The sequence below is a fragment of the Ambystoma mexicanum genome, chromosome 6q (assembly GCF_040938575.1).
Source record: "Ambystoma mexicanum isolate Mex_15411 chromosome 6q, UKY_AmexF1_1, whole genome shotgun sequence".
Classification (NCBI taxonomy): domain Eukaryota; kingdom Metazoa; phylum Chordata; class Amphibia; order Caudata; family Ambystomatidae; genus Ambystoma; species Ambystoma mexicanum.
The window spans coordinates 1411493688-1411518358 of NC_090937.1; the positions used below are offsets into that span (position 1 = coordinate 1411493688).

The following is a 24671-nucleotide window of genomic DNA, read 5'->3' on the forward strand; positions in this document are numbered from 1 at the left end:
CTAAACCAAACCCAGTTCACGAAAATAAAAAAAATAAAAACAGATGACCCTCTGCCCCACCCAACTTCAGTGACTTTCAACAACTGCAAATGTCTGCCCTCTGGCTTCCTCGCCAACCAGTCTGTCCAGTTCGGATAAGTCTTCCCTGAACAGGTAAGCCCTTAGGCATCTTGCGAACTGAAGGGCCGACTGATTCACGCTCACAGTTTCTGGTTCCATTGTGGAAACCATTGGTGCCCAGGAGGAAAACGCCTGCCCCCTGCACCCCTCCGAGGGGAAAGCGTTCTGAAGAGCTAAGGATGACATCTAGGATGGAGGACAGCGAATACAATTCATAGGGCTTTCAACTGCATGCTTCTCTGGATCGGCAGAGCGTGCAATGAGTCAAGACACAAAGTGACAACATTCTCCATTATGCAGAATACTGCAGCAAGGTTAGCCATGGGCAGAAGATCTGGTAGCCTCAGAATTACAATATTCCAATTATTATTATTATTATGATATCTATTGAGAACTGAACGAGCTTTGAGAAGCAACAGAGAGCTCTACAGAGGTGTACAACAATACAGATACATAACGGAGAGCTTTACAGAGGTATACAACAGTACACGTGCTTAACGGAGCGCTTTTCAGAGCTAACAGAACAGATATACAGTGGGGTGTAGGATACAGATGGGCACATAGGAGGGGTACTGCTGTACCGGGTGGCAAAGAGGAGAACAGTGGGCAGCATCTAGCGAGTCAGATAGCGCGAGGGACGATGTGATGGCCTAGGTGTTGAGGCGGAGAGACTCCTTGAAGAGGTGGGTTTTAAGTTATATTCTGAATTGTAGGAGCGTGCGGGTGAGTCTGATGCTGAGGAGGAGGAGGTTTGATAGTCTCGGGTGTAGGCAGAGAAGGCTTGTTTTCTGATCCTTTCTTTTTTGCAGCAGGGGATTTCAAGTCTGCCGGTGTCCTGGTTTCTGGTGGTGGGCTGAGTGACCTTGAGGTAGCTGAGTGACTTGAGTGCGACTGTCTTAATAATGATGCAGCAAAATTTAAAGGTTATTTGTGCGTGCAGTGGGAGCCAGTGAAGGTAGAGGAGAGTCTGAGTGAGCCTTCACACGATCCTGGGCCACCCACAGGGCTGACATCTGTAGATGGGGGACTCATGTTTAACCCTCTTGAGTAAATAAAGCTTTGAAGCAGAGGGTATAGGGGTGGCAGCGCTGAGGTTTTTCTTGCTTAGGTTAAGAGTACGGGTAAGAACCCAACCGCTGTTGTAGGCCGCACATGGCAACCAATTCCAAGCACTTTCGACCAAGGCTATTCATAGGGTAGATGCTTTCTGGGACCACACACCACTGGGAACCTCTGTTTTCCGAATGGCTTAGCTTTAAGAAATGCCTAGCTGTTCATTTTTGCACCTCTGTGATACAGTAACACTGTATTTATATCTCCAGAGATACGCAGATATAATAGAGCGTCATTGTGATATGGAAGAAGACTGAACGGATGGACATTTGACCACCAAGAAGTTCCATGTACGTATTAAATATCATGGTTGATGAGAGAGAACCCTGCTGGACCTCACCGCTCGGAGGTTTGAGTTCTGAGCATTGTCATAAGCCAGGCCTGCTCCTTCAATCCCCATTCAGCGACTGAACATCTGAGATATGCAATTGTCGGTTTCCATACTGCATCAGGCCCTAAAACGATATCAGCAGGTTCCTAATAGATGTGTTCAGAGAGGTGCCCTTGTAACATGGCTGCCACGCGGCACTCTAGAACTTTGCACAAAACACAATGGTCCAACGCAAGGGCACAGTATGTATTTCTTATTATTCTCCTGCGAAGCATAAACATACAATGCATTCCTTTGTTTTCATGTTTGCTACTTAATCTCGTAATTGGATTCACATATTGGTACTGGTCGCTTTTGGTACACACCATACATGCCCGCAGACAACGGATAGCAAACGGAGGCTCAATCAATATTTAATATCAACTCTGAAAAACACTAAGTGAGATCCCCCTTCGTCAAGTCCAGAACAGTGAATCGCTGGCATATCGATGAAAGAGAAGCATAACGAAAAGCAAAAAAAGACTAACTGCAGTACCCACCTATTGTAACCATTCAGCGAGAAAGCGCCTTGCGAGTAGGCGGACGTGCTACTCTTGAAGTAGTACACACATCCCTTGTGTATTATCACAAACCTCAGAGGCCCTGAGAGGAAAAAGGAAGGAGAAGAAGGCATTAGAAATGTGCACCAATGTAACAGTTCGAAATTGCAGGTTAAAAGTGATGGCCTTAAATTATTTATGTCCCCTATCATTGTGTTCTCCCTCAGGTAAATGATTAGGAAGTATTGAATGCACACTTAAGAGCAGGCGCTCACACATTCTTGGGTACGGTGAAGCTACTCACACATTGCGGGATGTACACAGTTTAGTGTGGACACATTTTTTTTAGTATACTGTTGTACTGTATTTATTGAGTTAACAAGGTGTTTTCCCCACAGTAATCGAGCCAATCCCGAGTTAGGTGCTGTACATTAGTGGGACAGGCAGCGAGCAACTGACTAGTGGATGATATGGTACATGAGACAGAAAATCGTGGATGGAATAAGAACGAGCATTGGGAGTGCCCACAGTTTGGGCTTTTGTGAAGGCATGGGAAAGGCACTTTCTGGTATTAACTGACCATTGATGGTAGCAGGTGCAAAATGGTGTGAATACCTGAGCATCTAATACCATTGCCTGGAACATGCCTAATACTCATAGACAAGCCAAACTGTTGGCTTTGCTGATGCCTGTTTTTAACAGGACTTTGGTGAAAGATGCATAGTGCTTATACATTGAGTGGATGAAGGCAGACCTGGTTAAGACATTTTTATTATACCATTAGCAGGTTTACTGCTCGAGTTAAGTAATTAACTCTCAGAGGATCCCCATGAGAACGTGTTTTGGGCGGGGAGGGGACCGGACTCGGTGGGAATGGCCATAAACTTCTTCGACAAATGCATGCACAAGACCTCTGCGCCAGTTTTGGCCATTTTTAGAGCGGAGCTACTGAAGGAAAAGGGGAGTTCTTTGGTGAACTGGAAAGTAGCCTGCAGAGCCACTTTGGGACAGCTATGTGCCTCGGTGTAAGATTTATGTTGTACCCCGGGGAAGATCACGAAGAAGCTATTGACCTTAAACTGGATAGTGACAAACGTCGAAGCTAATGAATACAAACTCTTCTATAACTATGTGAAAGAAAACAGATGCTGGGGTAACGTACTAGAGTACCTGAAGAAATTCCCAGACGCTTTCTATAAGGCCCAATTCATGAGGATCAGACTGAACCTGTTCAAAACAATGGCAATCCTCTCAGCTAGAGCTGCGACGGGCTCAACCTCACTGTGCTGTAGATTCTGCACAATCCCTGGGTGGGTTGAAAACCTACCTCACCTGTTCACTAGATGCACAGCTTTACCATCGGTCAGGGCAAGACACTTTGGACGCTTCCTGGAAGGCCGTGCAATACTATCAGCAGGGAGTGCTGGAATCTGTTGCGAGGGGAGAAGCCTGCTCTGGCCCTTAGAGCAGTAACATTTTTAAGGGAATGTTTTGAGTTATTGGACTGTGGTGAATTGGTGGGGGTATTAAAATAAACTGGAACGCTTTTTAAGGGCCTTTTTTGAAAGCAGGAAGAATTCTTGTTCGTTTTGTCAAAGGTTTATATTAAACTAATATGCAAATTAAAAAAATAAAAAAATGTACTGGAAAATCCTTCTGTCCACTGTTGGTGACTTGCATCTACTCTGCTTTTTTCGAGTGTTACCCTACAAAACAACTGCAAACTGTGTGCATCATTTTAATGTATTCTTTTTTAAATGTTCTCGGGAGGGAAGCGCAGTGGGGAATCCCAATACCGCGCAAAGCCTGTTTGGTTGGTTCGGACTGTGTCGCTATGCTTGGTCACAACTACAAATTATTGGAAACCATTTACGCCCCTCCAGTTAAAAAATTTAAATAAAATAAAATGTACCAGCCACCACAGGCAAGGGCTGCGTTTCATAAGCGTGCATAAGACAGCACGTGCCCCGTATAGTAAATCATCTGAAAAGGCAAGGGCCGCGATAATAGCTGAGACAATGGCATCCCAACGCGGGCAGCTGCTTGTTACGCGCGCGAGTAAAGGCGCGCGCCAGCTGGGGACTCCACTTCTCGGCGCGATTCTTACGGTTTCACAATAAACTGAAGACGATACTTCCCATGTCGAGCCGCTGACGCTGCCCAAAGGCCCCATGGTCGGGACAGGCGTGGCTCTTGGAATTTCCCTACATGTCACAGTTTGGCAATTACACGTTTTCCAGAAGTCTACACAAAAAAACCTGGAGGATTTGGTGAAAAGCAACCTACCAGATTCGGCCTCGGATTGCAGGAAATTGTTTTTCAGCTGTCTTTTTTTTTTTTTTTAGCAGTGTGAAAACAAAAACCTTAAAACGTGCCTTAGCTGTTTAAAAAAAATAAACAGATCACTTATTAAAGTGATAAGGTAATTCCAGAACAAGGCGAAACAGAACAGAATCTTAAAAAAGACCCAAACTGAAACCAACGTAATATAATACTTTATCTGTCACCGTAGCCCATTTCTTACAGATTAGGGATTGAGAAGAGCTCTGGTATCAGGCGTGTCCTACTGGCTGGATTGGTGCTTTCAGATGTAGGCTGACAAGGGAACATGCACTTCCACCCACAAGGTCAAAGGTTCACATCTGCTCAGATAGCTGATGGCTGTACCTCAACAACATCCAGTGCCCTTTTCTTTCCATTAACATTACACTCAACTGCAGGCCTGGTCACCAAGATCTAGACCATAATGTTATTGCTTCTCAATTTCCTCCTGGAATTTTTTTGGGGGGGGATTTAATTAATTGTTTTTGCTATAGTTTCTTTAAAATAATTACTTTCTTATTTATTTAACTTCTCTTTAACTTCTGTTCTTTTTTAAAAATTACTTTTATGCGGTAGAGGTATGACTGACGCCGTCATTTTTAGTTTAAACTATTAGGTGGCGCTTGTACCACCTATAAGCCCTAACTATTACATTCGAGTACAGCCAGGGAGAAACGGCATATGAGGAGAGACACAAAGCTTGTAGCTGTTGTTTGGTTATTTCCAAACTTTGACGAATGGAGGGTATTTGTCACTTCTTTCCAAAAGGGTATCTCCACCTTAGAGGCTACGCAGGTGAGCCTGCTCCGCAAAACACCCTCCCTAGGGGTCTAGTCAAGTGCAACATCACTGGCAGAGACTTCCCTTTGGGGACAAGTGCTACCATTCCTGTGAGGAACTCCCTACGCCACACAGAATAGTAGCATACATGGGACTACCTTCTAGAAAGACTAATGTAACATCTATATATTTGGCTTAAGATAATGCTGGAACCAACCAGCCTGCAGAAGGAAAGGAGAGAAGACACATACTTAACTGGGACGAGTGGAGGAACATGGAGAAGCAGAGAGTATTCTACGTCCCCTGACATGAGCACGACTTGAAGAGGCAGACCCGAGACGAGCCGCACAGCCCAAAAATTTCGAAGAGCTGCAGAACACCAGAGTAAGATGCTGAAGGCCTGGCACACTCAACAACGGACGAGCCATTGTGAAATAGGAAAGCAGAGTTCTGTATCAGGTGGTGGCAAGACCACATCCATATCGGGGTGGGCAGGACCCCAACAAAATACATCCAGTGCATCGGAGAAGGCAACTGGGAGCGCAAACAAATTCGCAACGTTCACCCCTGTATACAGCAGAAGGGAAGTCAAGAACGGGAGACCAACGAAAATGCAGAACGAGGAGACAACTGGGAATGCGAACAGCTTCCCACCATCAAACTCTGCATACAGCAGAAGGGAAGCCAAGTACGGGAGTGTGACAAAACCAAGGTACGAGAAAGGCTGTATCGAAGAGGATCACCGGAGCAAATGCCATGACCTGCAACATCCCACGACATACAGAGGGGGGACAGGGAGAACAGGAGAAGCGGGAGGCTGCTGGAGCACCTGAATAAAAGTAGAGAAATTCGTCCCAGTACTCAGGATGAGTTACTTAATGTAATTGGAACTGTATACAGCTGCTAAAGAGGAGATTGAATAACCCTGTGTGGGAAGTCTACGAAGACTCTGAACAAATACCTGATAAATGAGGGACATTGCTATATGAGCACCAAAATGAAAAGGGGAGAAACTGTGGCATAACATATTGTAATAGAGATGGACAGACAAGACTATCAAGTGAACAAGATAGTTGTAAAGAGAACCCAGAAGAGTGGAAATTCCAAGTTGGAAGAAACGACAGCCAAGATGAGAAAGCCTGGATCAATACATTATGAGAAGAAGGTGAGAAAGTATCATGAGGAAAGTTGTCACAGCTACATCACTAAAGAGAGTACAAATCCCAAAATTGTTGTAGAAGAGCTACAATAGTTAATCCAAAGGATAAAGAGAGACTATTACAGAAGATTGTGCTAGACAAGCAGCCCAAGGAATAGAGACATTGATACAAAGAGACTGTCAGAAGATATTGGTACACCACGGGACTCAATCCAATATCCTGGACTTGTTTAAGTGAGTTATGTTAGTTGTAGGGTCAGGTAGAATTAGGTTCGGACTGAGGACTTTTCTTTCTTTGGGATTTCATGACGACAGGCAAGCACCTTTAGTTCCTTTAGATAGGTAGGAACTTTGTCTAGAAATAGGAAAAGATGAGCCTTTTTCTTATACATTTTAATAAGTGAATTAGAATGTCCTCAAAGAGTCTGACTCTTTCTTACGACCCACCACACCACTCATTGACACTTCCTGGCCATGTTAATTCCCATGGCCATTGAAACCCAGTTCATGCCCCTCCCCGAGCATAACACTTCCTCATCAGAACTTTGAGTTCGCTTTAACCAAGCTTTACCATAAATCTTTCCACTTGAAGTGCCTGGCAGTGTTTTTTGAAAGCAGTCTTCTGAGTGTTAATTACTTAATTGGAGCAGTAAACCCGCTACCGGTGTAACAAAAAATTTCTTAATCAGTTCTACCTTCAGCCATTCGATTGATAAGCACTGTGCATGTCCTTAACTGAAGTCGTATTAAAAACAAGAATTGGCAACACCCACAGTTTTGGCTTGTGCATAAATATTAGGCATTTGCCAGGCACTGGTATTAGATGCCCAGGTGCTTGCACCATTTTGCACCTGCTAGCATCAATGTCCAGTTAATACCACTACGGCAGTGCCTGGTAAGTGCCTTTAACATGACTACGCAATAGCCCAAACTGTTGGCATTGCCAATGCATGTTTCTTTGTTTCTTGCTGTCAAGGGGAGGTGTTCTCATAGTCCACATATTTCACTATCATTTTTGAAATTCGCTAGTAATTTAGTGAAGGGAGAAGCTTCAAAGAAAAGGTACTTTAAAAAATATATTTTTCAAGCTAAATAATGCCTGAGAGGTGTAATTAGTAAGTAATTTTCACAGGAAGGATCGCCAGAAGGCTGTGATACTGCCGCTTTGATAGGGTCAGGCCAACCAATTACAAGTCTTAACCAATTTAGTAAGTTTGAAAGAGGAGTTATTTGGGTTATAGCACTTCGATCGTTGGTTTACAAAAGGATGTGGTCAGGTCAATAAAAACGTGAGAAGCCCTTGCATATGTAAAATGAGCAGACCTAAATACAGCAGGCAGAAAGAAGGGAACAGACTTAAAGTGCCATCAAAATAAATTGCCCATTTGCTGTTGCAAAGACTGCCATCTTTCAATGCAAAACAAAAGAGGTGATGGCTGGAAGGTTTTGAATGAATCTTAACCTCTGGAATTGCTCTGGGCAACGCTCCAGACCATTGTTCTTTGCCTGCCAAGCCATTACAAAAGGGGAAAGACCTATGCAAATCAGGTTTGGTCCCACCCCAAAAGGGGCAGTCCAGCCTGAAATGATCAGTCACATCCCTTCTGCACGAGACCACAAGCATCCCCACACGTTTTGGCCTCATTGGGCATCATCAATGAGGATTAGATTGGGTCTTTAGGCCCAGCAGGCACGGGACACATGTCAGGGCATACCTGTCCCACTCGGGGTGACTAAAGCAAAACAAATGAGGTGATGGCTGGAAGGTTTTGAATTAATCCTAACCCTTGGCATTGCTGTGGGCAACCTTCCAGGACATCGTTCTTCACCTGCCAAGACATTACAGAAGGGGAAATATCATATGTAAATCAGGCTTGGTGCCACCCCAAAAGGAACAGACCAGCCCAAACTGCTAGGTCACATCCCTTCTGCACAAGACCACAAGCATGCCCAGACAAGTTTCGGCCTTGTTGGGCCTGATCAGTGAGGACTAGCTTTGGTCTCTAGGCCCAGCAGGCACGAGATCCACGTCTCTGCATACCCGTCCCACTCGGGGTGACAAAGCAAAAACAAAGAGATGATGGCTGGAAGGTTTAGAATGAATCTTAACCTCTGGCATTGCTCTGGGCAACCTTCCAGACCATCGTTCTTCACCAGAAGGGGAAAGACCATATGCAAATCAGGCTTGGTGCCACCTCAATGTGGGACTAAGGCAGATGTGCATACAGTCTTTACCCAAGCTACTCCTCACTGATGACACCCTACAAGGCCGAAACATGTCTCATGCAGAAGGGATGTGACCTAGCAGTTCTGACATTCAGTGTGGGTGAAGAAGACTGCATCAAATAGGATGTTAGGTTTGCAGGATATTGCTGGATCCTAGTCTGAGCTAGTCTGAGCTCTAGGTCTGGATTTTAGCCCACATCTTCACCAGAGAGGCGGATGATCAGTTTTATGTTCCTGTGGAGTTAAACCTGAAAGTGCATGGCTGGACTGTACTGCGAGGTGAGTGGGCATGGAGAGGTTGGAGTGAATGGTGAGGGTTTGCTTTAAATCATTACTAAAAGTGCCATCGAGGAAATGTCGTTTTGGGGACATGTATAACAAATGTATTTTAAAATGGTTCTAATTTTGGCCTGCTTGATGGTAGGGATGTTTCACAATGTAGGCTTGTTTTCTCAATGGCTGTGAGTCGACAGACTATAATTTAAGGACTGGCGGTCAGTAGTGTTGCGAACGCAGAAGGATTGTCAAGGTAAACGAGGAAGCATGTCTCCCCAGTCTCTAGAGTGGCGGTTTCATGGTGGGCTCCAAGGCAGGAGCTCGACTGAAGTTCTCCACATAATTACTTTTTCTTTTCTATACCTTTACGGGAAAGCTGGGTATGGAATGATGCAGCTTGCGTCATTTCGGTAGAGAAGACTGTTACTAAGGATGGAATCATCATTAATGGCCTCAGTGAAGCTACCTTGGTTACGAAGAGAATTTCCTAATGTTTAACCACGTGAAGGAGAGCGCTTTAGACTGACATCTGACCAACTACCTTAAAAGGGACAGAGCATGTAGTTGGTCGGTTTCACGAACAAAATAACTTTGGAAAGAAGTACGAGAGTTAGGTCTGGGCCAAGGATAGGCAGTACCCAAAGGGGTGCCAACCAACTGCCTCCCTAGACAAGGCTGTGATGGCCCGGTATATCAGCCACAATTGAATACGTGCGATATGAGCTCAGATTAACTGGGGGTCGTTTTTATTCTCTCCATAAGCATGAGGTTGGATGGTGGTGCAGGGGGTGGCACCTGAAGCAGCAGGACCACCCCACTCCACCTGATACCCCTACTCTGCCACCCTCCAGGCAATAAGCAATGGAGCACATTTCAGATAAATCCTGAAATAATAACAAGTGCTGACTATGGGATTTCTCTGTACTAGGCGTAAAGTCATTGGGCCTCATTACGACCCTGGCGTTAACGGTTTAACGGCGCCGTAAAAAGGTGTCGGCGCCGTTAAACCCTTAACGCCTCATTACGAGTTCCCTTTGCGGGACCCGACCTTAACGCCTGCTTTTAGCAGGCGTTAAAGTAGGGTGCTGCAAAGGGACCTTGGTGCTAAGTACGGTGCCGCAATGAGTGGGCGCATAATCATAGGGATTTCTTTTTGTGTTATTTTCTGCCTTGAATCGTAACGTAAATGTGAAACTATCACCTCCAGTCGAGCTCTCGCCACAAAGCCACTAGGCAACGCATTCAGTGAGCCCTCTGATCACTCTGCTCTAGTTTGAACCTTGGATTGAGGTCGCCATGTCGCAGAACACCTTCTGCGACTTCCATTTTGCGTGCTTCCTCCACATCCCCCTAACTGTTCGGCAGTGGGGGAAGTTGCCTGCCTGCCCTCCTACCCCTGTGAACCCTGTTTTGTTATTTTTTATAAATTGGACTGCGAAATCTTTTACTGCCGAATCTTTTCTTTGGTAAAAGGACCCGCTCCATTATCTTTGGGCAAAAATGTATTCGAAAATTTGATATGATATGGCATTTATACCGCGCCTATACACAAGTGTTTCAAGGCGCAGCGAGGCAATGGAGGGGGAACAGAGGGAAGACAGACAGCGATCTTACTAGGCCAGGTGTCATTCAGATCGCGCAAGTGCATGGGAAGGGTGGAAGGGGAAAAGTGCATGGGGGCAATGGGGGGAGGAAGTGCAGTACATGGGATAACAGAATAAATAGGATAAATACAAAATACGGCCAGCTGGTGGCAAGTGCAAGGTAAGTGCAAACATAAGTGCTGGTAGGGGGACTGTAGGGATACAGAAAACAGTCCCCAGGTGTGGAGGTTGCCAGGGAGGCCCTGCAGGTGTGCAACTGGTGGGCCTGGGCCTGAGATCGGAGGGGTGGCCAGGTAACCGTGCAGTTTCAATTTCAGCCAGGAATTCAGCAGGGTAAAGGGGGGGAGAAAGCAGAAGCAAAGAGGAAGGTTTTAAGGTGCTTCCGGAACCGGAGATGGTTCCTCTTAAGTTTCAGGGAGGCAGGAAGGCTGCTCCAGAGGGAGGCCCCACCCAGAGAAAGAGATCTACCACTAACTCGTAGCTTGGAAAAGCGACTGACCCTGAGGGAGTTGGAGGTGGATGAGCGAAGAGCTCGAGAAGGAAGATATTTAGGAAGAGATATGTAATTCTCAGTCCATTAATGCCAAAATAGTAGGCTTTTAAACGATAATTTGAATCTGTGATTAATCCAGAAAGGTGCACAGCTCAGCAGCATCACAGACTGCTGATCAGGGAAATGTAACGTGTTTTTCGCATTTGGGCATGCTTCGGAGGAACTCGGCCTTTTTTCGCAAAGAATGTAGGATCATATTTAAAATCAGAAAATGTTTGCTAAAAAAACAAGACCCTTCTGTTTCATTGGGCCAATGCACAGGTGATCTGTAATAGTATGTTGCAGATGCTAATTAAAGTACCACAGGACCTTTCTTCAGCGATCGTGAGGTGAGTTACTTACAAACGGAAGACAACACATGCACATTTCATTCACTTACACCTTAGAAGCTGCAGCTGAGTACCTCCTTTCTTGTGCAGGTACCCCGAGATGGTCACTCCCCCAGGCATGGTTAGCAGGTTCTGTGCCCCGATCGCCTTCATGGGAACGGGCCAGGAGGCCTCTACGGACGCCATGACCCTGCAGAAACAAAAGACGCAGAAACCCTTGTCAGGATCTTTATGCGTTCCAGGTGATGCCCGAAAGGAAAATGTTAGGCACCAACGTAGCGATGCCTAGGAGACGGGCTTTCTAACACATATGGCTCATCAGATTCCAGGAACGAACCCAGACGGTGTCCAAAAATCCCCCTTTATTCTCATGCACAGAATTCTTACACTCACAGACTGCTTACTCAGCCAGACTTTTTTCCCTTACAACAAGGCTACTAAGCTTAATGGCTCCATCTCGAGGGAGGCTTGCATTCGGACCAGGGGACTGTGGTCTTCACCCATCTGATCACGGCCATGGGAGGATGGGGGCGGGGTGGGGCACATGGGAGGGTGGTATGGTGGGCCTGCCCCACATAACAAAATAATGCAAAAAAAGCCCACAAAAAAGTCATGAAAAAAGACCAGCGTGATCAGATGTCCAGAGAGCTTGTTGGTTATGAAGGTACTCGCTGTTTACAAAGATCTTCTCTACAGAACGATGCTCTCAAGCAAATAGCCCTTTCCACCACTCTGGCAAATATTCTTTGCACTCCTGAACTGAACTTTAGGCATCAGGGGGGGACTGGCAACATTTGGCCTGGTGGGCAAATTTACTTTTCCGGACCATAGTGATGGCCCTAGCTCACAGTACAGCGGCCCCAACTTCCAGAACAAGTCATCTAAATACCAACCTCTCCCCCTCCTACACATTCTCAAGTATATATAGTAGACATTATTGATGTTACTTTCCTTTCATGGAACCTATTTTTCATTTATGTTTGTGGATTCTTAGAAACCCAGATCCCTGGAAATGTTCCCAATTACCAATCATAGTAAAATTATTTCACCTAGATAACAGCAGCCACACACACTGGGCGTGACTCGCCGTGTCGACAACAGCAGCCACACACACTGAAAGTGACTTGCTGTTTCGACAAACAGCAGCCACGCACACTGAAAGTGACTCGCTGTGTCGACAACTGACAGCAGCCACACACACTGGAAGTGACTCCCTGTGTCGACAACTAACAGCAGCCACACACACTGGAAGTGACTCCCTGTGTCCACAACTGACAGCAGCCACGCACACTGGAAATGACTCCCTGTATCAACAACTAACAGGAGCCACACACACTGGAAGTGACCCCCTGTGTCGACACCAGAAGTGACTGTGTCGACAACTAACAGCAGCCACACACACTGGAAGTGACACCCTGTGTCCACAACTAACAGCAGCCACACACACTGGAAGTGACTCCCTGTGTCCACAACTGACAGCAGCCACACACACTGGAAGTGACTCCCTGTATCAACAACTAACAGGAGCCACACACACTGGAAGTGACCCCCTGTGTCGACACCAGAAGTGACTGTGTCGACAACTAACAGCAGCCACACACACTGGAAGTGACACCCTGTGTCCACAACTAACAGCAGCCACACACACTGAAAGTGACTCACTGTGTCAACAACTGACAGCAGCCACACATACTAAAGTGACTTGCGCTGTGTCGACAAACAGCAGTCACACACACTGGAAGTAACTCCCTGTGACAACTAACAGCAGCCACAAACACCGGAAGTGACTCACTGTGTCGACAAGCACACACCTCTCTCTCTCGGACCCACCCCCTTCTACTAACCAAACACCCAAACACAATTCCCGCTCAGAACCCCAGAGTCGCTCTTACCTCCCCTTATTTAACAAACCGATGTAGTTACCGGACAAGCCTGAGGTAGAAGTCCGCGGAAGCCATGCTCCTGCAGCAGCAAAGGCCCCACACTCTGAGGGACTTTCTCTGGGAGCAATGCATGAACGTGCAAGCCGTGGCCAAGCCTCTGGCATGCCGCCGAACGATCAGAGCTCACTCTGTTATTAAAGTTATTATGTTCAAGAAGCAGTGAACTCATCCTCAACTTTGACCTTCATCTACACGTACAAGGCGCCATTATTCTCGTCCACATCAAGCCCCTTCGATTCTCGCCACTGTTGTTGGGGGTGGTGGGGGAGTAGATCTGAGGTTTAACCCCCACCGCAGATCTGATGCCTGGGGGCAATGAGCACATGTTGCCATAAAGTCATGAGACACACGCTTACTTTCATTTATTCTCAAAGAATCACGTTACTGGTGTCAGCAAACGTTGCTCCAGAAAAGTATAACCGGGAAAAACGATGTTCCCCACGCTGCGCACAAAATTGCCCCCTAAACAGATTGCAGAGACATTAACATTTACCAGCACAACCCCCCCTGCCCCTTCCCCCCCATACACACACGTCTGTGAACAAAGCTGAACATGAAGAGGGAAAAGAAAAACAAAATACCCAAACATATTTCAAATGAAATGCTGTCTTGTACCTGTACCCCCCCCCCGCCAACACCTTCTCCCGCTCTGTGACCCCTAAAATGAGCGAGTTGTGCATAGTGGATGGAGCCCGCGCAGGAAATGGCCCGGAACAAGTCCGGCAAAAAATGAGCGCCGCTCCGTCCTTGAGATCCAGGCGCTCCCAGACACGACTCTCGCACACACCTGCCTAGTCTCCTCTCGCACACACGTGCCTAGTCTCCTCTCGCACACACCTGTCTAGTCTCCTCTCCACACACCTGCCTAGTCTCCTCTCCACACACCTGCCTAGTCTCCTCTTCACACCTGCCTAGTATCCTCTCGCACACACCTGCCTAGTCTCCTCTCGCACACACCTGCCTAGTCTCCTCTTCACACACCTGCCTAGTCTCCTCTCGCACATACCTGTCTAGTCTCCTCTCGCACACACCTGCCTAGTCTCCTCTCGCACATACCTGCCTAGTCTCCTCTCGCACACACCTGCCTAGTCTCCTCTTGCACTAGTCTCCTCTCGCACACACCTGCCTAGTCTCCTCTCGCACATACCTGCCTAGTCTCCTCTCGCACACACCTACCTAGTCTCCTCTTGCACTAGTCTCCTCTCGCACACACCTGCCTAGTCTCCTCTCGCACACACCTGCCTAGTCTCCTGGTTTAAACTGGAGACTCAGGGGTTTTACGTTCTTCTCCGGGGGAGAGCGAGCAACCTCTGGGATTCCAAAGTAATGAGGGGCAGTGATTCACAGCTGGAAACTGGCTTTAGCCGAGGGTGTGACCCGCAGATTAAAGACAAATAAAGGTGATAAACGGCAGCAACGAAAGCTGCTTTTCAATCTGGGAAACTGGGTCCCTCCTTGAACGATGACGGCCCCCCTGTTTTTCTTCTCCCAGAAGACCGCCCTTTGCTGATGGTTAATAACATTAACACTACTTTACAGGAGGCCTGAACACCGAGGATGGCAACAGGAAAGCAGTGCACAAAGAAAATCCTTGGATTTTAAAAGGAATATTTTTGAGACATGAATACGTAAACCCGTTTCTCAAAATTATTTTGATATGAAAATAGTTTACAATCTATTTTTTTTTTAATTCATCGATGGGTATTTGGTGTGTTTTGTAGAAAAATGCAATCAGCACCTTTGTCAACAATTGTAGGGGTATGCTTGCTCATATGCTAGCTGCTGTTTATCTATCTGTCATGAGGAATGGGTGCAAATGTTAAGTGCAATGAGGCAAGGAGGGGTCCCATCATGCACATTATGCCAAGAATATGGTATGCAGCACCCAGCCTGCGTTTGAAGTTCTTTTTTTAACATGTCGGCGTGGCAGGTGGATAAAGTCTTGAATAGCTGTGGGCGTGGCATCGCGTGGCATACATTGTCAGGGTTTTTGATCAGCTTTCAGAGGACTCGGCACGAAGTGCTGCCTTGTCTTCTGAAAGCAGTCTGCTCGTTGTGCACATTCAGTACTGCATAAAGACAGCATAAAGAAACTGACGAAGCCTCACATACAGTTCTACAGCTGTTCAAACTGGTATATATGTATTGTAACCAATCAAAACAGAAGAGTCCATTATTTGCTTTAAAAGTTTTCTTACTGAATCACTATAAGACATGTTTAACATTTAAAATTGTAAACTTTATATTGTTCCCATAATGCTCTTTGCTTTCATGCAAATCGATAGGATTGGGTTCTCTATAAAGATAAAGTGTGGCACAACCTGGCGCGGGGCCACACACCCTGGCCCCGCCCCCTTTTTTTCCAAAGCCCTGCACTTCCTAAGAAGTGACGGTTCCCCCAATAAATGTTTTCCATTTCCAGCACTGGTTGAGCTGTGCATGCCCTTTCAGGAGCCATGCTGTGTTTTCTGGCATACATTGCTAACACAGAGATACACCCACACCCACCAAGACACACACACCCACCCACACACACACCCAGATACACCCACACAACCAGACACACACACATCCCGAAATTCACACACAGCCAGACACACACATCAAGACCCACACACCCACACAACCAGACACAGATGCCCAACCCCACCCACCAAGACACACACATCCACCCACACAGACACACCCAGACAAACCCACACAGCCAGACATGCCCCCAGAACACAACTAGGCACACACACCCACCCACACACTCCCTAACACACCAACGCACCAACACATCCACACACACCACACACACACCAAGATAAACACACACCCACCCGGCAACACACACAGCCACACAACCAGACACACACACACACAGACACACACCCATTCGCCCACACACACACACCACATAACCAGACGCATACCCCCCCCACACACACAGACCCACAACCATACACACACACACACCAAGACACACAGCCAGACACCCCTACACAACCAGACACACACCCACAACCACACACACATGCCCACACACACCAACACCAAGCCGTCCTAGCAGGCTGCTCCTCCCACAGACACTCCCAGCACCCCAGTTAAGGCACTCAACCCGGATGCCAGAATATACAGGCACATGCACCCCTCACTGAAGCAATCACAACAGGGGCAACAACCAGCTTGAAAAGGGTTGTGTATTGTTGAAATATTCATTTATATTATTACACTAATGAGTTGAAACAGGTGGGAAACTTCTCTTTGCTGCCCGGAGGTATGTCATATTGTTTGGTGGGGCCTAACCACAGTCTCCCGCATGGCGCGAACGCAAGCCTGGGGTAACGTGTTCTACTGGCTAGCCTAGAGGGAAAGGCTAGGTCTGTGAGAGGAGCACGGCGGGGGCTTAGTCACTCAGTTGGCCAGCGAGGCAGCAGTGGAAGATGCGTACACGTACAGAACAGAGCCCATTGATCACGCGCCATAGATGGCGTCGAGTTGCTGCTTCTTTCCCGCTAGGCCACAGGCTCTTTTCCATGCTAATGTCTGCCAGCGCAAACAGAGGCTTTCCATCCCTTCCCCTGGCCACGTGCCCAGAACCCCCAGGCAGTAACCAACTTCAGCCTTTACAACAAACGGCCCTTTTTTAACACAATTCTTTTTTTTTTTTTTCAGAAGCTGGGTTTTGTAATTACTTTTTATATGTCAAAAACTTTGCATAATACAACTTGCTCATCGAGGGCCTTGTGAAGCAATGCAAATGAAAATGGTCACCGGAATGTTGGGAAACCAAATACAATTTCACATCAATTTATTCTGAATGATGCAGTCTTTCAAATTCACTGTAGTCACCGTAGACCCTTGCGTGAGTTAAAAAAACAATAATTCGATATTAATATTACAACTTTAAAATGTTACATCAGAATTAATACGCCCAGGGAGTCTGCTCCAGCGTCCATAAACAGACCGGCACTGTCCAAATGTTTCTTTTCCCTTTATTGAGTTGACCCTCCCAGGTTTCATTTGAAAACCCAAATGTCTTGGATAGGGGCTTGGCTCTCCCCTTTCTATTATAAACCTATCCTCCTATACCTTTCACCCCCAGTGACCTTCATTCAGCTCCCCTGACCACCATTTCCATTTGCCTCCACTCTCACCTAATCGAGGGTGATACCTCCTCCTACTCTGAGAGGGCTGAGCAGTGATGCGCCCTGTCTTTGTACCATCTCAGGTGGTGTTCGCCCAACAATGCCTTCCTGAACACTGTGGCTACTGTCAACAGGCACCGGAGGAGGTGCTTGTGGTCCCTCCATCTTGTTGTGAAAGATAGTCCCCCCCTATCCAGAATACTGAAGCAAGGAACAGGCAATTTTATTTCTTAAAAATTACATTTTAAATAGAACATGTCTTTTTTGTTGCATTTTTGCAGAACATTTTAATTGAGTGGAGGGTGTGAGGGAGTGCTAAAATGTAGAAGAGAATGCCAGGGCCGGGAGACCTGCTTCAGGAGGCAGACTGTCAGGTTGAGGTGTTTCCGGCCTCTTTGTATCGCTACTGGTGGGGCGTGACAGGGAGGAGAGGTCCACTGCCATGCCCCTGAACATCATTATCTGGTACATGCTGTTTGTTACGCTCACCTGTTTCCCACAGGGGCGTCGATCGAACCCGGACAGCAGCGGCCTCCACCAACGTGAAGCGTAGGGCAAAGATGGCTGTCTGGACGGACCCGCCTAGTCTCGTGTGCTTGACTCGTAGGAATATTCTCCTGTAGATGGAGAAAGGGATTTAGTCCCGTGGATTTGAGTGTAGACCCCTCCCCACTGCTCCGGCTCTCCCCGCTGGCCACCTCCGATATTCCCACTTAGTGTCCTCACCTTATATTTTTAATGGATGAGCTCTCCATCCTACGTGGCTTGCAGGGGCGCGTAGATATCAGTACCTTCACTGGTTTGAGGTATTGGAGTTCTGGAAGATCATTGACTCTGGAGTTTACCAAGTTTAAAGAGTTCAATATGTCCAATGCTCACTATTGCCCCCCCTTGGTGATTTTGCGGCAACAAATACTGTCTGGAGGTTGCTGGTGGCGTTCAGGTAAGAGTCTGTATTACCTAACACTATCCGGTAAAGTTGCGTGAGTTTAACTTGTTGTTTTTTCCTCCCTTCATAGATGCGGCATAAGAAGATGCGGGGTATTGAAGGATAATGCCTCCGGTGGTAAATCAGGTAAGCCTTGTAGTAAAATGATTGTCTGTGTAGTCTCTCTAGGCTCACCTCGCTATATCTTTGTCTTTTTCCCCCAGGTGTTGAAGATCGCCGAAGAAAATGATGGAGGCAGCGCCGAGTCGAAGATGCTGTGAACTGGTGAGAATGGAGCGGCACTGCAGCTGCGAAGCGACGCGTGTCGAAGTATGTCCCTTCAGGCTTGGAATGGTGCAAGATCCTGAATCAGGTAAGGAATTAGATTAATGTCCGTAACCTAACCTCTTCTCCTATTTTCCCCTTTCTTCTAGGAGCTCCGGATGTGAGGCGGGCGTGGCAGAAGACTGGATGCAGGTTTGCAGGCACGGTGAGCGTTACGCTGCAGAATGCAGAATAACGCGAAGCGTGTGTTGTAGATCGGCCGTGGTTTGAATAGCCTCAAAAGTAGTCCCAGGTAAGAAGTCCCTAGAACCACACCCGAGTAAAAAAATAGTCCTTGCAGAAAAATAGTCCCTTTCAGGTCTCACGTTGGCCTGGATGGATGTGCAGCATGGTCTGCCTGAGGTAAGTGATGACTATGAGCCTGGCGCCTTAGGTGCCAGGACTGATTCCTACTATGAGCCTGGCGCCTAAGGCGCCAGTACTGAACCCAGATAGCCCCTAGCCGGGGCTTCTAAGGTTTTACTAAATGTCTGGATGCCTGCTTCCGGGGCGGATGGGCTTGGTCCAGATGCCCGGGGGCAGGCATCATGACACTGTCTATTAGACCATGCGTGCTTGGTCCCTGCCTGTTACCTTTTCCCATCTGTAATCACTTCCCGTAATCGCTTCCTTTTGTAAATAATAAGCCTCTGAGACACGTTAAAAAGCTAAGACCTCACTTTGAGGGCCTGTGCAGCACTTGCTGTTTGTACCTGAGGGGAGAGATGCAGAGCACGGAGGCATGGGCATGTCTCTCTTGTCCAAATGTCAAATCCACCTCTGCACTCTTTAGGAAATATTGAAATTCTGCTTATTAGGTTTAAAAGATGTACACCTTTTATACTTTGCCCGCAACATTATAGGTAAGGCTTGTGTTATTTTACAGGTGTTCATGTTTCATTTCCGGCACCGCCTAAACACCCAGCACCCAGGAGTTACATCACACTTTCCAAACAAGACCCACAATACACATGATGCGTTCTGTTTGAATGCAAACTCTGAAGTTACTCAAAACAGTATGAGCTTATCAAGTCAGTAATTCGTTTGAATCATGAAACATTCTGGCAGAGTAGCCTAGGTTTCCACACAGACCACGATACATTGTATTTAGGTCAGAGCCCCACTGGTAAGTACGCATGAGAAGATCTAAAACTGGTCCGTACTTGTCATCCTTGCCGTATCATTTTCAGGGAGAGCCTTGTTGGACCGACTCTGTGAGGTGCAGCTTGATTCCCTAGGCGTAGCAAGCAAGGCACCCACATCTGGGCATATATATGTTCACTTAGGGAGGCAAACTGAAGCCAACATGCATTGGCAAAGCCAACAGCTTGGACTTTTAATTAGGCATGGATAGCCATTTGCCAGGCGCTGTCATAAGGGTACCGCCTGGCCATAAGATGGAAACAGCTGGAAAACGGTGCAAGACCTGGGTATGTGATGGCATTGCCTGGCAAATGTCTAATACCCATATGCAAGCCAAAACTGGTGGCTCTGTGATTGCTTGTTTAAGACAGGACTTCAGTGCAATGGACAGAGGCATTGACAAAGATATTGCTTATAAATTCAACTGGCCGAAGACACACATAAAGAGATTTTTATCATTCCAGGACCTCATTTACATAGGCAATTAAGTAATTAAACACTAAAACGAATGCTTAGATAGAACACTGGCAGGCCCTATCCAGCAACACGTTTGGTGTTACTTTGTGTGATAGCCTGCTCAGAGGTTATGTTTTGGTGGCGAGGGGCAGGTAGTTGGTGGTAATGCCATAGGCATTAACCGAGCCATGGCTAGTCATTTGGTGGGTAAATGACCTAAAAAACCTATAGGATGTGTGTTTCTCCTCACATACTATCTCCATCATATCTGTGTGTTCAATGCACGAGTTCTGGCGTGCACCTAAAAGGCAAAGGTCTCTGAATCAATTATAACCACTGGCATTGCTCTGGCCAGTTTTCCATACCATTGTTTGCAAATCAGCCTGGGACACGTCACTAATGTGAGAAGCCCCTCCCAAACTGCTAGACCACAGTTAAGGCAGCAGAATATATACTTTGAATGTAATTTGTAAGGGCCCCCCAGTCAGATTACGCAACTTCTGCATAAATCTGTGTTCAAGTAACATCACCTGTCATTTATTGTTTGATATAGTAAACCATTTTATTAAGCATTATGTGAAAACCGCTATATACCCACAAAAGATAAACATACTGTAAATTACAGAAATAAACATTTTGATTTTAGATTTGAGAAAATAGTTGTAGGCAGCCTGCTTGAATAAGTGTGCTACCGCACTTATATGTGTGAAGGGCACACCATCTCCCTGGTCATTTCATGACTGTGGGGCATAAATCATTGCCTAGGGCAAGCAAACAAGTAGTGGCCGGGCGTCCTGCAGTGAAGCCTCTCAGAATTATGTGTCTGAGGTTGCTGCAGCATGTTTAGAGTGATATCCACCCCCAGCTCCCCTGCTCCCTCGGGTCCCAGTGGTGTTTAACACCACTGGCATGGCCTTCTTTCTAGGGCGGGCCGGAGGGTAGCCTGGGGGGATGGGCTGGCCACCACTCTACTGGGGCTGGGCCTGCCTGCTAGTCCCAGCAACCAAAGAGTTGTCTGCCAAAAAGCCAGGACTGTTTTTTTTAATACTCTACTTGCTACTTTATCTAGGGTGTCCAGACATCCTGCTGGTTTTGCAGGGACAATGCCAGAACTGGACACTCCGCTCCCCCTTTTTTAATTTAGAAACCCTGTCCCAGTTTTGTAGAAAGGGATGCACAGTTAAGCAATAAGGCCAGAGTCGGTAGTGCGGATTGAATGGTCATGGCCCAGGGCCCAAGTCACAGACCGAGCGAGGTGCCGACAACATTACCACCCGACCCGGCCTGAGTCTTATTGCTATTAGCACCCCAGATTTCAATCCGGAAACCCGGGAAGCTGAAAGCAATGGAGATTTGCGGCGTCCCATTCATTCAAACAAAATACTTACCAAAGATGGCCACCATGGAAATGGAAGGCGGGGCTCCATGCAGAGGCTGGAGCAGCGGCGATTTCGCACGCCTCCACGGAAGGTATCAGGTAAGTAGGGTATAGGGACAGGGAGGGAAGGAAACGGTGACCAGAGGGAAGGGCAAGGAGGATGATCGCGGGGCAGGTAAGTAGCCTTCAGGCTGCTCAGAACACAGGATTGGATCATGCGATCTGAGAAACCTGATTGGTTGGCTCCCCCAACCTGGGTTCTAATGCTTGTTAAACAACTCTTCAACATAACAGCTTGAACCAAATAAACACTCCAATTTTAAATTTTTACTTACATCAATTCACTGCTATTCAGGGATCAGCTTGAACACCCAACCTTTCAGCTTACAACCACATGCATTAATATATTGCGCCACGGCTACGGCGTGGGACCCTTTTCCATAGCAAGGCCTCTAATTCCAAACACAGAAAAGATCTTATTGTTAATGTGCTTACAGTCACAGATAAATCCACACAGGGACTAATCAGGAGAATGTCTGAAACCCGCCTCACCCAAACACACTCCCTTTTCCCAATACTGAACGTAATTATTATTGCCACTGTCAAATTGTACTCCTTTGATGTCAATGACGTGTCCCGGTTTTTTATTTTGAAAATCTGGTCATCCTAACTTTAGCGTCATTGGCAGATGGTCTGGGAAAAAGTGGCCTGTAGCTAGAACAAGAAGTGTGAGGTCTGTCACGGGATGAAAAGCCCAGCGTAGAAGACACACAAAGCCTACACTCTTGAGAGGAACTCAAATGCAAAGGCTTGCATAAAAAAAAAATACACCACACGCATGTCACAGCATTATTTCATGTGCTCTAGGACACATACATGAAATATGAAGAGATCTGCGCGCACATGTGCATGTGCTTAGTAAAAAGCGAAGCGTATAACACAAGCCGTACATGTTAAAAAAAAAACACATGTCTAGGTGTGGAAGTGGTCCGATATGGCCCTAGCTGGCCCCTACAACAACCAACCATTCTTTTTGGAGCGACTTTACCAAAGGAACAGAGAGAAATTAACAGAAATTCTCCTGCGTCCTTTGCTTCTTGAATAACACATGTCAAACGAGCACTCCAGTCCTTCAAGGGGGTATCCAAACCAACAAGCAAGTACCATGCGCTTCTAAAACAGAACAAAGCACACGGAAAACCACAGCTCTCTGCTCGAACTTTCGTTTCTCGTCAGTTAGGAGACCAGCGGCGGAGACTGCAATGGAAAAGCACCGAAGCTGTCCACTCATATGCACGACCACAGCACCTGCTCAGGAAACGAAACGTGGACGACTGGGCCGCAGCACGGTGATTTCGCTTAAACTGCTGTGTGGTACTTCTCCACACCCACAAGAACGGCTGCCTCCTTAACATCCTAACAAACGTTTCTTTTGTGTGTGCATACTGCAGGTTAGCACTAAAGAGGGCTTTGAAGTAAAAAAACCCAGGTATGATAAAAGCCATAGATGGGCTTCACAGGCCCCAGGTAATTTCCCAACTGTGTTTCTTTGATGTCTTATCTATTATTAGTACTGAGCCAATGGGGAGGCTCAGAACGCGGGTGTTACCAAAAGGTAATCCCGCTGTCCTGAGACTCCTCAGGGCTGGCGGCCACCATCTCCCCTTGCCGGGGAATGAGGTAAGTGCTTCAAAGCCCCCTCCCCTTCCCCCACATTTCCCTTCCCTCCCTCCCTCACCCCACACTTACCAGCTTTTCGGGTTCGGACACACTAAAAATACTTGTCTCCAGCGCGTCCAATCCCGATCTGAGACAGGCCCCCATGGAAAGGAAGAAGGGACTGCATGTAGTCCCTTCTCTCCTATCCATGGTGGTCATTTTTTTTTAAACGTGTTTCCTTATTTTTGATTGGCTGCCATGGAAAGGGAGAAGGGACTACGTGTACAGCCCCCTCAGCCTCCACCCCCAGTAACGCCTCTGTCTATGTGTTTAGTAACACTGGTAAAAACGAACAGCTTCACAGTGAAGTAACCCATCAAACAGGTGCACTTTGGCCAAAAAAGTGGCCCACTGTGACCAAAAAGAAAAGTGTTCCACAACAGCATTTTGGGCCTAATCTTTGGCAACGCCCTATAGGCCAGTCCAAGCTTGGGGTGGGCCGGGGGGCTAGAGGGGTGGAGGGTTCACGAGTAACAAAGTGCCCAATCAGTATCAACGAGGTCGTGTAACCCTACAAAGAAGTTGCAGACCATTCTACTATCTAAAAGAGGCAAATAGCATTGCATTGTGAAAGCCAGTTTTGGCATTTGTGTAGGCATGGGATCGGCATTTGACAGATACTGCAGTACCGGTACTACATGGCCCAAAGAAACTGGTGCGAGTACCTGGGCACTGAGGTCAGTGTCTGGAAAATGCCAATCTAATGCTTGGAGACAAGCTAAAGCTAGCATATTTACCAATCCTTATTTTTAACAGGACTTCAGTGCAAGGAACATGTGAGAGGACATGCATATTGCATAAGAATCAAGTGGCTGAAGAGAGACTTGGTTAAGACATTATCACAGCACAAGCTCACTAAAAAGTAGCAATTAAGCCATTAGTTCTCAGAAAACTGCTTAGAAATAACATTGGCAGGTTCTATACAGTATAACGTTTGATGCTACTGCATGATCGAGTTAGCTCAAAGTGATCCTAGGAGGGTGTGATTTAGGCATGGTGGGACTGGCCATACGGATTAGCAGGAACATGGCCAGTCATTGGGTGGGCAATTAACCAAACTACGCTCACATATGGCGTCTTCCTCCTAACTTGTCATTCACTCTTAACTTTAGCATCACTTTTAAGTAAAAACTAAAAACATAGGGAGCCAAAATACTCCCCACAAAAATAGAAAACAACGGACTCATACATAGACTCCCACCCACATACCTACATGCTTATATCATTTTATACTGCACCAAATCACCAATGTGGTAGTATCAGAATGCTTCGTCTTGTTGTGGGCTCGTGTCCTGTGC

General features: G+C 46.8%; 1 protein-coding gene across 4 annotated transcripts in view; it reads right to left on the reverse strand.

Annotated features, from left to right (window-relative positions):
• The window catches only part of SH3BP2 (SH3 domain binding protein 2), a 381251-nt gene that overhangs the window by 139655 nt on the left and 216925 nt on the right, over positions 1–24671 (reverse strand). For all 4 annotated transcript variants that reach the window (XM_069632101.1, XM_069632100.1, XM_069632099.1 and 1 more), the window contains exons 2-3: positions 11403–11542; positions 2104–2206 (exon numbers count right to left, since the gene is read on the reverse strand). In XM_069632101.1, the coding sequence (XP_069488202.1) occupies positions 2104–2206; positions 11403–11542 (243 nt within the window). The remainder of the gene's footprint in view (positions 1–2103; positions 2207–11402; positions 11543–24671) is intronic.